The sequence below is a fragment of the Osmia lignaria genome, chromosome 10 (assembly GCF_051020975.1).
Source record: "Osmia lignaria lignaria isolate PbOS001 chromosome 10, iyOsmLign1, whole genome shotgun sequence".
In the NCBI taxonomy this organism is placed as follows: Eukaryota; Metazoa; Arthropoda; class Insecta; order Hymenoptera; family Megachilidae; genus Osmia; species Osmia lignaria.
Window position 1 is genome coordinate 12,682,955 of NC_135041.1, and position 14,496 is coordinate 12,697,450.

At 40.4% G+C, this 14,496-nt stretch overlaps 2 protein-coding genes across 2 annotated transcripts in view; one reads left to right on the top strand and one right to left on the bottom strand.

Annotated features, from left to right (window-relative positions):
* The window catches only part of Su(Tpl) (Suppressor of Triplolethal), a 76,345-nt gene extending 65,121 nt beyond the window's left edge, over positions 1-11,224 (bottom strand). The window contains exon 1 of the mRNA XM_034340237.2: positions 10,375-11,224. Coding sequence (XP_034196128.1) covers positions 10,375-10,506 — 132 coding nt within the window. The 5' untranslated portion in view covers positions 10,507-11,224. The remainder of the gene's footprint in view (positions 1-10,374) is intronic.
* Positions 11,225-11,934: 710 nt separating this feature from the next.
* Surf1 (surfeit locus protein 1) lies at positions 11,935-14,003 on the top strand. The gene is made up of 5 exons (XM_034340247.2): positions 11,935-12,508; positions 12,587-12,708; positions 12,786-12,980; positions 13,066-13,239; positions 13,339-14,003. The coding sequence occupies exons 1-5, from the start codon at positions 12,293-12,295 to the stop codon at positions 13,574-13,576; spliced, it is 945 nt and encodes a 314-aa protein (XP_034196138.1). The 5' UTR covers positions 11,935-12,292; the 3' UTR covers positions 13,577-14,003.
* Positions 14,004-14,496: the final 493 nt, after the last annotated feature.

Below are 14,496 nucleotides of genomic sequence, written 5' to 3' on the forward strand. Positions count from 1 at the left end.
AAAATTCACCGTCTTTTCCTACCAGAGACCGGAAACTTGATTAAACCTGGTCAAATCCAGGAAATTTTAATAGAAACATAAATAAGCTAAATTATGAAATCTTATCTGGGTTCGTGTTTCAAACGTTTTATTTGGGTTATTGGAATTGTCATTTAAGTATATATTTTTCAGCTGACATCAGCTGTGCAAACTGTACCTGCACCTAAGCACACATTCGAAACATATATTTCGTAATCTTTCGCTATTTTTAACACGCTGTTTATTTTTTATTTTCATTCGCGTTGTGCTCGTGTCTGCGTCGATCTAACGATCGGGTACATTCAATTCGGGCCAATCGAATGAATTGATTTTCTTTCTATCGAAAGGAAGAGCTCGATACACGAAAAACAGGACGATCTTTGACCGAGCACGAGATTCTTCGTGAAATGGCACCAGACGCCGTTCGTGCACGATTCTTATTCGCATTGGGTCAGAATGGTACGCTTGCAAAGTGCATCAACGATAGGAATTTCCTTTTATGACCTGTGTGCCCGGGTAACAGGTACCTCGAATCATTTTTAACGTACCAGGTTGCTCAATCAAAAATTAATTTCTAAATATACGAATTTTTTTCGATTATAAATTTGACTAGATGGTTACGTTGAAATACTGTTGCATACATTTCATAGGTCTGGGTCACGATTGATCCGGCATCGTTATTCGAGGGTTAAACTAAGTAACCTTACGGCTTGTCCCTGATCTAACGAGCGTCTTATAATCGTAAATTGCATTGGAATTCCCGGATAATGCGTAGAGTTTCTAACGACCAACGTTGTCTCGCGATGAAAAAGGTTTATTACCGCGAAGCGGTGTCGAGGACGACGCGATTCCTCTACCGAGGATCTATTATTATATCAGGCAATTAATCCTCCCGTTTCCTCCGGTTTTCCTCGATAAAACGAACTTCGAGACACTGTTCACTTTGCAATTAATTTCTATACATCTTCTAAGATCTTCTTTTCAAAGTCTCTGATTATCACTTTGCTAAATAAGCACTCGAATACCGAAATGAAGTACAGGAGATTACTATTCGATCGATAACCCTCGTTCACCCTTTCCTTTGGTCGATCTAGGGATGGACGTTTCATAAATGTAGGTCGTCGCGGTCGATTCCGGTAATTAAAAGTAGTCCCGGTAATTCAATAATCCGGATACGGGGAATCAGTACAGACGACTATGCACCCTAAGTGAATTACCAAAGGCAACGCAAAGCCGATAGTAATCCCGGGTTACGCGTGAAATTTTATTACCGAAACCGAGGGATATTCGAAGGGTCGTTAAACGCGGCTAACGATACCGCCTCTTTAATTATGCGTTTCTCTCTTTTCCTCGATTTTCCCTATGAGTATCTATCTCTCTCTTTGCAGCAAATCAACAAATTCGTTCACAGCACCGAAAACCACTGTTCGTAACACCTACTCCGAAGCAATTACTCGCTCGTACGGCACGCGATAAGATCGTTAAGACCGAATAAACCGATCAATCATTAACCACCGAGCACCGATCCTTCGCGACCGAGCATTAAACTCCGTTCATCCCAACAACCGGACGTATTAAAATTCCTCCCGCGAATTCGATCGTCGACCAGCGTTGTTGTTTGCCATAACGACCTTAATACGAATCGTTATTAAAAAGCAAGCGAAGCGGTTTTGCGCAACGACGATAATATCGGGTCGATGCGATTTCCAAGACGATCCGAGGCACGCCTAACAACCGCGCAACCGTTAACATTTCGCCGGAAAGAGCGAGCGAACTGTTAAAAAATCTCGAAATAATTGGGACGACTGGTAAAAATTATTTTAAAACGCGCCTGTGTACACGGATTAACGGGTAGAAACGAGGGAATCGATGCGAATCGGAGCGCATCGGATTATCATTTAGTATATTAAATGATATAATAATTCCATGATTAATTATAATTAATTCTAACGTTTGAATTATCTTAAGTTCGTTCATAGAATTTTCAACGTCTGTAACCACGGTAAAACTAACGATTACGATATGTAACACGGTCAACGAGCGAAAGTACCGAGGCGAATCGGAAGTCGAAGCGTATCGATTGGTAATCGATTGTAGGAAATGACGTGGCGCCGTCGATCGAAAGCGGCGATCCACGCTGGTGGCGGATCTATACGTCGATCAAGAGAACGCGTTAAAAAGATCGGTGAAGGGAAAATGTCATTAATACCCGCTGACACAGCTGAGCCAGTGTGCGTATTGCACAGTTATTTGGCGAGCAAATGCTTTCTCCGTGGAAGGCCTCCGAGACGTCCTTTCTCTCTAAGGACGTCGGGGTGCTGTGAGAGTTCGTCTCAAGGCCGTTGCACTTGCATAGGAACACATTGCTTGCGCTTTCAGGATCGAGAAGAAAATTGAAATTTTCAATCCAAAGGGTGAAAATTTTCAGTCCATCTACAGAGGAGGATAGAAATGATAGATGTAGGTGTTTGAAACGCGTCAACAGCTAACGCAACGATTAAGACGGTTAATTAACAGGTGTCAAAGACCGCTGTTATTAATCGAGCTATCATTATCGGTTAGAATGATGCTCGTTACGCTGCACGAGCTTCCCGTGACGGGTTTGCCGTCTTCATCGAGCGTCCACTCTTCGAAACGATGAAACACAATTATCCAACCGTTTTCACGAAACACTATCCAGCTTTGAGTTACGCGGTAATTAGCGAGCTGCTCGAACGAGGAAGAGGCTGATTAAAAAAGATATTCGACGGGTGATCGTTAACCAGGATGTACAAGGGGTTACGCGACTCGTGATTCGAAACATAAAGACATAGAAAAAAAACAAGTTTTAATAATAAGGTTTACGAAACAATCGGAAATAAAAGAGACGTTCTTCGAAATGAATAGAAATCTGCGATAAGAAAACGGTCTTTACTTTTGCATACAATAAGTCTAATAAGCGTGTTATCGCTTACGTACAGATAACGATATATGCACACGATTTCGCAACGTTGAGAAAGTACGGTAATTCGTTGATGAGTTTATTTGCCTCGAAAGCGACAGATTTTAGTCAAATATTTTGACTAAAAATTCTCTGTATCATTAGCGAGATATCGAAGCAAGAAAATCGAGTTTAAGAAACGATGGAAACTTTTGCCTGCCCTTGATTATGCTTCGACGAGGATAATCGCGGTTTTTCCGCGGATTTTCACAGGGATATCCAAGAATCGCAACCGCGGCGTCACGGTTAATCGTTCACGGAAATCGCCTGTATCGATTTCCGTTGCAATGAAATTCGCGTTGCTCTCAAGGGCGGAGCAATCTCTTTTCGCTGGTGCAGCTGCAACGACCGATTCCTCGATGAAGTTTCAATCGCGTTACGATCCCATCAAACCGTACCAGATGGAGTCGACCGACGAAAAAAATGTACGAGAATCTCGACGATAAAGTGGAAGGAAACGAAGTAACGTGTCGATGATTAAATTTATCGAGGATTTCACAGCGTTTCGACGGTGAGAAAAGTGAAAATTAAGGAAGAAACGAGACGCGCCAAGGTTGCTGAATTATTTTACGTGTCATCGGATCTGTTCGAGTCTTTCGAGCGAAATGAAGGATGATTATTGGCCTGGAATCACACGCGAACGAGAAAACATCGAGGATAAAAATGAGGGAAGATGAAAAACGGGAACAGAGCTGGGTGAAGTGGAAACAACGATTCAAGTGGAAAACTAGGATATAGAGCTAGGACTAGGTCTAGGAGATAGAACTAGGATAGAAAATTACAGGCCAATCACTTTACTCAATGTTCCATCCAAGATCTTTGAAGCTATTGTCTGTAGAAAACTCTCTAAGATTATGCACAACCAATTAGCCAATGAGCAGCATGGCTTCATTAGTAGCAGATCAACAACGACCAATTTAGCGTGCTATATTAGTTATATCTCACAGGCTTTGGAGAAAAACAAGCAGGTTGATGCAATCTATACAGATTTTGCCAAGGCGTTCGACAGAGTCAACCACAATTTATTGATTGACAAGCTATATTCCTTTGGGGTAAATGGAGCGCTCTTGCATTGGTTCTACAGTTATATTACAGGTCGAGTCCAGTCAATCAAATTTCGTGGACACATATCCAGAACAATTTTTGTATCTTCTGGTGTTCCCCAAGGCTCTCATCTTGGACCATTGCTTTTTCTAATATTCATAGATGATATTAGATACGTCTTCACTAACTGCAGCTTTTTATTATTTGCCGATGACCTCAAACTCTTTCGGGTTATCAACACAGCAACTGATGCTTATTATCTACAGCAAGATATTCACCGATTAGAAGAGTGGTGCAGCAGAAACTTGATGAGCCTCAATCCTGCCAAATGCAGTGTCATTAGATTTCACAGATGCAAGGAACCCATTATTATGAATTACACCCTATACAACACTGTTCTGAACAACACAGAGTGTGCCAGGGATCTTGGGGTGTTAATCGACAGCTCACTGACTTTCGACCAACATATAGTAGCTGCTACTAATTCAGCTTCCAAGATGCTGGGCTACCTGAAGCGCACATGTGCTCAATTCCATAACCCAGGTACACTTCTAACGCTTTACTATTCATTAGTAATGTCTCATCTTGACTATGCTAGCATAATATGGGCACCTCGTTTATCCAAACATATTAATGCTCTTGAGGGGATACAGCATAGATTTCTTCGCTTTCTTTCCTATAAAACCACCTCTCCTATGGGGCGATTTGACCATGATTACACCAATATCATGCGCAGATTCAAGGTTCTTTCTCTCAAGGATAGACGTACCATCAACGAGATTGTGTTCATACAGAAGCTTCTGTCCAATGAAATCGATTGTGCACCACTGCTCGAGCAGGTTACTTTTCACATTCCACCACGGGCCACCAGATCCTCTGAACTTTTTCATCAATGGCATTACACCTCGAGATTTGGGCACCTGAATACTATCAATAGAGCATGCACCACGGCGAATAAATTCAACTCAATCTGCGAATTATTCACTGACTCTGTCGACAGAACTAGACATAACATCAGAAACTTTTTCCTCGATTACGCGGCAACTGGATAGCAGCGCCATTCATGGAAGTACAATAGAGCGGCCATACTTACACTACTATTTCTTGTTCATGTTTACGTTCGTAATCCGGCGATATGTTTATACTATCCATTCATACAGTACCCCGGTGAAGCCGTTTACTGCGACTGACGCGAAAAACACTAATCACGTAATGTATCTTTTGTTGTAAAGGGCTATGCCCGTATATATATTAAATAAATAAATAAATAAATAAATAAAACGAGTCTCGCGTATCGGAGATGGTATCGAGCTTCGAACTTTAATTGATCTTCTGCAGTATACTTTGTGTATCTTGAAAAGTTGAAATAAATCAAATTGATAAATTCGCAAATATTTACGATCCCATGCGATCACGCGTTCACAGATCATGTTTTTCGATCGTTCGAAGCAGGTTTCAAAAATTCGTTCGAGGAAACCGAACGAAAAGAACGGCCCCGGAGGGCAGAGTCGTGGAGCCGAATAAAATGGAGGTCGAAAGAAAGGAAACGAGGAGCCTGGAGGCTCACAAAAGGGACGCCCTTCTTATTTCAATGTGAATCTCGTCGGATGCACGTGAAACGGGCAGGTGAAAGCGAAATGCTGCGCTTCCAAAGTATCGTTTTAGCTGATTCAAGCATGGACAAACGAAGCTGACGAGCGAGTTCTTAATCTGGCTGTCGTCGTGCGATTCAACGTTTAAACGTCTAATTCCATTAACGCGGAGACTAAAAGAGTTTGAATTCATTATTTAACCTTTGCGCGAGCAACCGGCCACCTCGATACTCGTTGAAGCAATAACGTCATCAATATTTATTCTCATTTTGGTTCTCCCTGGCGAAACGATCTTGAGCCTAATTTATCGAAGACAAAAAGTAACATCGATATTACTCGAAGCGTTGATTCGAAGGATACGGACAAAACAGGATGTAGTTGTTACACCTTTCAGCAAAGTTTTAAGTTTAAGATTTTATTTCGAAGGCGACGAGAATTTGACTCGTTGAGCGTGATTTAACACCGTTCGATCTACATACATTAATTTTCTTTAATTACGTAACGATCCACGTGACCTCGATTCTTCCCGGGTAATTCCATTTAGATTGCACATAAATTTCCACGTAAAATCGTAACAGGGACTCGCGCAACACGTGTTTCCCCGAGCCCGTGAACGTTTCAACGATCGAGCGATAACCTGCTGAAAAATCCCGGCTAAATACTCGGCCAAACTTTACGGAAGTGAATTTTTACTACGGATCGCCGATTCGACGGTGTTCCGATGAGAAAAAAGTCGGACGAGAAGGTGTCCGAAGGCGTAAAGAAACGGGGTAACGAATTCGATCGGTCATTAAACCGACGATTTCGGGAGTATTTCAGACCGATAACTCGCTCCATTAACCGATCCCAACCAATCGATTTCCTCGAGATCGACACGTTCGGAGCCACTTTCAAGGCTCTCGACCGTTGACATTATTTCGCGAAATATGCACTCCCCCTTTGATACGTCTTGGCCGTTCACTTTCACCCGCTGTAATTTATCGCAGGCCGCGTGCTAAATTCTAGATACCCGCGAGATCCGTCGTATTTAACGCACCGAATATCGCGCGGTCAAAGAAACGGGAACGCGTACGTTTCTTCCCAAGAAATCGTCACATTCACCCGATCGATCTTCGTTTCCTGGATACGTTTTCGTATCGTCCGGCATACCTTCCTATCGTACCCGAAAATTCTTTAATCGAAACTTGATTAACACGATCGTAAGTACGGAGGGTCGCGAGATGACGAAGAGGTTCTGGGCGAAAGGGGAAAGTCGAAGAACGAGGCTCGAAACGGCCAGAGAAATCGACGTGTATCGAAAGGCAAAATTACAAAGAGACCAGAGAATTTTTTACCCGATATCAATTTACAAGCTGCAAAAAACTTGGCGCTCCAAAAGAGGCAATCGATTTACTTAAAGAAAATTTACCATCTGATCTCGATTGTTGAACAGAATACAAATAACAAGGAAAGGAAGGGAAACTGGGAGCAAAGGAGAAGATAAATCATCCGAGAAGGATTAAATTAATAAGAAAAGGAAAGGAACCGAGGGGATAGGACGAGTCGAAACGCGACAGACAAATTAAAGACGTCGCGACGAGGAACCCTACGAGACATCTGTTTCCTTGGCTACCGACGACTGACCACCCCTTTGCTTCAATTATACAGTTGCTTTAAAAGCGACGCGCTGAAGAAGCAAGTTTTCCGGAACGGAGAAACTTCGTTCAAACGGCGCCGAGAAAGGCCGATTTCTATTTCGAGCGGGTAATGCTTGAAAGCATTCCGAGAAACGCGAAAACCTCGAACGCCAAGAATTTTTGCACCCTCGTGATAATGGTCTACGAAAATATTCATGAATATCCATTTCCAAAAGATATTCGTTGCTTTCTTAAAAACGACACAGACGTTCCGTTGCATTCCACGAGGAAATGTTTGCAATCGTCGAAACCAACGCTTTCTAAACGTTCCGCTCGTTAAAAATACACAAGCGTTGCTCCTTGTTCGAGTTGCTATCGTTTGACGAGAAATCATCGTATCGCAGTGAATTTTTCTTTAATCGTTCGCGGTTTCGAGAATTTATTAAGACAGAAATAGAGTTCCCCCGATGCGAGCGACTGTTTCACGGTGGGCCCGATTCGAATCGCTCTCGCACTCGGTCTTGTAAAATTTCCAGCCGTCGGCCTGTTCCCCCGGATCGTTATTCAAGTTTCGAAGAACAGCTGTGCTACTCGAAACAGGCCCCACGCCTCTTTTCTTACGGGGTTATGCCACGTACCCGAGCTGAGAAACTGGCCTTTGCCAGAATCCAGCCCCGAAACACCCTGTCGGCGTTGCTTTTTTAAACGACCCTACCAGAAGTATTGCTTTCGAGGTTGTTTAACCCCTTTCCTTTCCCTACTTTAATAGCACCGAATGCAGACAGCGAAGAAAACACGATTTATGCATCGCGAATTCTTCAAACGACTCGTTACCGATTGATTAATTAAAGGTAGCCAGGTGATTATTGATAGACGAATTACTTGGACACGCAAGAACACGATCGGATTGCCAGGTTGCACGTCGGAAAAGCAAATATTTATCCGCACGAAAGGACACGGTCCGTGCAACAGTATCAAACGGCCGACAAAGCATAATGCAACTGTTACCTCGCGTGGAACGAAGAAACGGTTTGCCGCATTCCGTTTGCAATTTCGCGAATTCTTCCACAATGCCGTTGTTTATCGATCCACCGCTTGTTTACCCTTACGAAGCAAACAAAGAAAAACCTTTGCTCAATTAAGAAACATCGTGTTTTCCATTCCTACGCGAATCATTATTTTTCTTAGGCGAGACTTATTTGGAAAGGAAGGAAACGGGGAGAATAAACTCGGTCCCGTGTTATGGAGTAACGCGAGCCGCAAGATATCCGGCCTTCTGTTTATTAGAGTTAACACTTTCGCCATCGGTCATTCTGACGCAATAACGAGGTTGAAAGTCACAGTTTGAGATACAAACGACCCTCAAATTTGACAAATTTATTTTCTAATTAAGAATCTTTCTAACATCTACCGCGGTTACGTGTTCGAGATAAATCGTGCGGGCTGTGCAATGAAAAATAAATGATAAATGCTCGCCAAGTGGAAAAGTTGGTGCGATAAACGGCTGTTAAAATTAAATCCCCTAATTTGAATTTTAAATCAAACGTGTCCAGCGTACTATAGTTTTACGAGAGAAAAAAATAGTGAAAGAAAGGAATTGTAGAGTATCGTGTAGGCGATTTTTCCGTATGCAAAAAAATTACTGGTTAATGCATTGATCCACGAAATGGTCAGGTTTTCTTACGTCAATGATAAAAGAAACGTTGCAATGTTTGACCGATGACTCAACACCGAACCGTCAAGTTGACAACCGACCAGGATAACATATGGAAAGAGATATTTCACGATCGAATCGAACAATTCTCGAAATCTCCGTTGAAATCTTGCTCGCTCGGTAAAAAGATATTGTTTCTTAAATGTTGGCACAAGTTGAACCCGTACAAAAGAGTGAATGGAAAGAAGAAGAAAAAGGAGTAAGCGATAAGCGGTGACCCATGTAAAACTTTTGCAGATACTTTTCGCATATGTATTCGTTTTTTTCTTCGATTCTTTCTTTTTCCACAAAATATATACGCGTGTCGTCGATACGAACGTGTAGAAGCATTGCATGCACTGGCCGGCTTTTCAATGCCAATATATTTGGACGAAAGGCACGCCCCTTTGACGACTTTGCTTTCGAATCTCGTCCAAGAGGTTAGGACGTATCGGGTCATGCAAGAATCATGGAATTTTTACTAATTTTTATTATCAATACAGGATCGTGCTCGCGATTACTCGTTTTCAAAAAGAGAAATAATAAATGTTTCGTAGAGTCAAGGGACAGATGGTGGACAAACATAACCTCTACGAAACCACGATGCAGCCGAATGTATCTTTAAATATCAGCCACGATAATGTCAGAGCGATAAAAACGAACGAAGGAAAGCCAGATTACAGAAATCATGCTTTACCATTCTAAAGGCAGTGACTGGCAACGATGATTCATCTATTTTCATGTTCTACGAACGCGAAAAGTAACACGACTCTCGACAGATTCCACAGATCCGACTATTTTCAGACCAACGAAACTTGCTCGTTTTTTTTTCGAATAAACCACCGCAGCGGGCAAGTCAATTCACCAAGCTGACTGCCTTGTCAGTCTTCTTATTACGTAATGTCGTTGTCAAACCATACGGATTTATTGTAACGATACAGTCGAAAGAATGAAGCCGATGGAAAGGGTATTCGGGATCAATCGAAAATGAATAGCGTTCAATTTTCGTATTAACCGTTCGCGAACAACGGGTAAGAAACGTGGAGCAGTAACCAGCTGCTAACGAGTCAACGTGGCCTCGTTCGGTTAGTTTCGCGATCATTTTTTTCCTGCTATTTTTCTGAATGTCGTTAGGTTTTTAGGTTAGAAGAAGAACGTTTGTAATTATTTTTAAGAGCATAGGCGATGATTTTTTAGTGGCTGTGGTAACGAAATTCCACACGAAATATGGCGAGCGAGTCGATCGGGTGTCTCTTTCCTTGGCACGACATTACGACACATGTACGCACACATGGCCGTTTCGTGACGACGTGCAGAGGCACGCACACATGCAGAGAGGGCTCACTCACACACGCGAACAGAAGCTTGCGATTCTAGCCTGTACGCGAGGCTAAGTGATCGCGTAAAAAGAGAATATAATATTTTACTTACCCGATTTCTGAGGAAGTCCTCGATGGCACGTTGCGCCGAGTCGGTGAGCTTCACGAAGATCAGGGACTTGTTTTCGTGAAAATTACTGTGTGACGACAAACCATACTGGACACCTGCCACCAGCGCCGCCATTTCTCTGTCTCTCAGCAGCGGCTTCTCTCTCGCACACGTCCCTCTCGTAAAAGCGCACACAGCTGACGTCCTTGTTGGTTAAACGAAGCACTTTTCTATCTTTTACTTGTTATCCCCCCGATACGATACGGAGCATACTATTCGATGAAAAAGACACTATGTCGCGACGATATTTTTATCCGGGATAAAGGCGGATAGAAACAGAAAGGAAGAGAAAAAAAAAATAGAAGGCAGAAATACACAGAGAGAGAGGATGAGAGATAGACATAGGATCCCCCCCGCCGAAATAGAGGATTATTCTCTCACACTGGACTCCGTACTTCTGGCACACACGCGTCGTCTTTTCTCTCGTTTCTCGACGTTATTATTTTCTTTCACGCTCGCCACCTCCGCCACTTCTTTACGCGGTTCGTTCTCCTCGTCACGCTTCGAAAGTGGTAGCACCCGCGCGTAAACCACCCTCTCGCACGTTCCTGGTCCTCGTTTCCTCTCAACCGTCACATATTAGCGCGCCGACACGTCTCATTTCAGATTTTCTCGCGATTGGATACGTTGGGGAGAGAGCAGCGCCCGTCGTTTCGTCGTAAGGAACTACACAACTACACTTTCGAACGACCACCTGGTAGGCGGGGCTTACGGGAGAACCGTCAACCAATCCCGATCTATATTCAGATAGCGTGCGACTGTCGACCCTACCGTCCTCCCACGGCCGCAGTCAACGATCGACTGAAGTTACTTATTCCCCGTGCCGGCCGCTACGTGTACCGGTGCCGTCATCTGGTGCACGATTTTCGAAATTCCCTAATATTAACAATGATTACAGATCTACAAAAACTGAAGACGAATATATTCGCGAAAACGAACGTCATTTGCTCTATCTTAATATAAACATACCACAAACGAGGTTTAGAAGAGACATATCATCATATGAGACTTTGTGTCGTAAATTCAAAAATACCGACATAACTTCAAACCTCGTTTCTGCTACTCATTTTGTGGCGCACTCTATGATTCAGAACGGTGATTTTAGGAATTAAATAAGGGGTTGAAGGATCGAAGGATCCTTTCGAAAAGAAGAATCAAAGAAAAATAAAGAGCACGATCAATATATCGTATATCAAAACATCTTGACTCGAAAAAATTTATGTAATTACTTTACTTATGTTACTCGAATCGTAGCGTTCAGCTCGATATCGTTTTCTAACATTATTTTTTGATAAATGTTTAGACGACGATATCGATTACCAGGTCACACCACGTGGAGGTGGCTACGAATGTGACCCACCTAAAACTGTAAAATCCACCCAACAAATAACATAAAATACCAATTTAAATTTACATGATGATCTAACTTCACCTGGGGTATCTGAAGACCCCCAAAATCATGAGAACATGTCTCGTGTATTATACCGCAGTTCACCAGAGTCCATAACTGCGACGCGCAGGTTGGAAGATGGTGGGGGAACGCAGCGAGCTCTCTGCTAATCGCTTTCCACTTCGTTTGGGAGTATCGCCAATCAGGGCGAAGATGCGCACTGGAGAAGCGCGAAGAACGAAAACTGGTCTTTTCGCAGTTATGGACTCTGGTAAACTGCAGTATATATGTGTAGTCCCTGGCACAGATTGTTTATATGTAACTTTACAAATTAATAAAATGTAAAACTTGTTCAAATCCTTGATACGATAACTGAAGTATTTTTACATTTTCTTATACAAATAAGTAGCTTACGATATTATGTTTGTGATAATTTATATTAAAAAAGTTCACAACTTGAAATCGTAAAATATGAAATTCAGAATTAGTAAAGTTTTTTCAAGAATTGGAAACCAATTCAACGTTAATATTGTTCAGTCTTTGTTAAACAAAGCGTATTCTATTCGATCACTGTGTAATGTTACAAATATTACTAAACCAGAGGTTAAACCTAACCTTCTTTTAAGAGATAAAATCAATGCTTATAATTCAAGAAAAAATCACGATCCTTACACATATTTCTTACTGGCAAGTACATTACAAAAAATCTCGTGTATAGCAAATATAAAAATTAACAGGTTTCATTAACAATTTTTACTACTTTAGAGTATACCACTTGCCACATTTATGCTTGGTACATGGCAAATTCAAAGACGCAAATGGAAATTAGATTTAATAGAAAAGTTGAGTAGTCGTATTAATCATCAGCCGATCGAACTACCAGAAAAGTAAGATCAATAAAAATTATGAAATATTTAGTGGTATAAAATTGAACTAAATAATTAAACTAAATAATTTCATTTAGCTTACAGGAATTGCAGTCAATGGAATATTATCCTGTTAAAGTAAAAGGAACATTTTTGTATGAAAAGGAATTTTTTGTGGGTTACAGAAGTTTATTAGTAGATGGAAAATCTGCAGACTATAATGCATTTTTTAATAAACAAACCCCCCAAATAGGATACCATGTTATTACACCCTTGAAATTGGCTGATAGAGAGTAAGTAAATTTATACTACCAAACTCAATGCTATTAAACATGCATATCTATTACATATTTTCTTTCTAAATAAAATATTTTATAGTTTGACAATTTTGGTAAATCGTGGCTGGATTCCATCACTGTATAATAATGCAGTAAGAAATCATGAAAATCAAACAGAGAATGAAGTAGAAATTGTAGGAATTGTAAGATTAAATGAAAAAAGACCACCATTTATTCCAGGCAATGCTCCAGAAAAAAGTGTGTGGTATTATAGGTAAATGTACAAATCACATCCAAATAATCTAACTCAGTCACAGTTTTAATTTTGTTAATCTTCTAATTAATATTACATTTGTATATTTTATTCTTTAAGAGATTTGAATCAAATGGCTAAAAAGGCAGATGCAAGTCCTGTATATATTGAAATGATTCACAATAAGAATTCATCAGAGTTTCCAATAGGAAGTCAAACAAAAGTTGAATTAAGAAATGAACATTTGAGTTATATCATTACATGGTATTCCCTTTCTTTATTCACTGGATATATGTGGTATAAACAATTTATGAAAAGGCCAATTGCATTTAAAGGCAAACGTTTATCATATCGTTGAATATCAGAAAGTATAAAAAAATCAAGTGCTATGCACAAGTAGGATATGAAATTCAGTTGTATTAACCGTAATCGTTGATACGATTTGTATATTATACGTATATATATGAAATATAAATTATGCGACATACCTTTTACTATGAGTGAAATATTTAAACCTTGTTAAATTTAGTAAATTTTAATTTACAATATAACAAAGTGAATGTTTTTTACTAATAAGAGTACATTTATTCTTCGTTAAAAATTGTTGCCTTTTATTATCAATAACAACAACAGTGATAACCACTACCAACAAAAATGTCAACAATGGTTATGGTATACAGTTATATTGAAGAATTCAGCATAGAAAATACAAATATGAAAATATACCATACAAATATGAAAATACACCATATACATGCTACATCCACTTTTTTCCTTTCATTATGTATGTATTATCGTAAATACACAGAGTCGCAGTCATAGCATTTTAAACTGCGATAAAGGGATGCTTATATTCAACTTTTCTAAATTATCGTGCCTTCATGGAATTCCACGATTTACATTCATTTATTATAATAACGATATATGGGTGGCATGCCCGTATTTTCAGGTATCAGGAGAGGTATCAAATTTGTCCAAAAGATATGTATTATATTTCAGTGCAACATTCTATAGCTTTTACACGTTTCATTTCATTCTATGCTAACAAGTACATGTTAATTGAGAAAAATAATTTTTATAAATGGCGTATAAATCATGGTTACACCACCGTGACAATATATCATAAAAGTAACCATTCCTATTGCACTGTTTCAAAGTATGAAATATAAATTATACATCACTCGATTCGCAACAATTTATTAAAAGATATTATTGTGGCAAAAGCAAATAATTATTCCTATCAATCGTCTCGTCTTTACTTTGTGCATTTTCCTCGTA

What these genes read in the sequence shown, in the direction of transcription:
- Surf1 (XM_034340247.2), top strand. Translation starts at nt 12,293, where the DNA reads ATGAAATTCAGAATTAGTAAAGTTTTTTCAAGAATTGGAAACCAATTC. An exon ending in CTTACACATATTTCTTACTG is followed by an intron (nt 12,509 to 12,586) that starts GCAAGTACATTA and finishes TTACTACTTTAG; the next exon opens with AGTATACCACTTGCCACATT. An exon ending in TTGAAATTGGCTGATAGAGA is followed by an intron (nt 12,981 to 13,065) that starts GTAAGTAAATTT and finishes AATATTTTATAG; the next exon opens with TTTGACAATTTTGGTAAATC.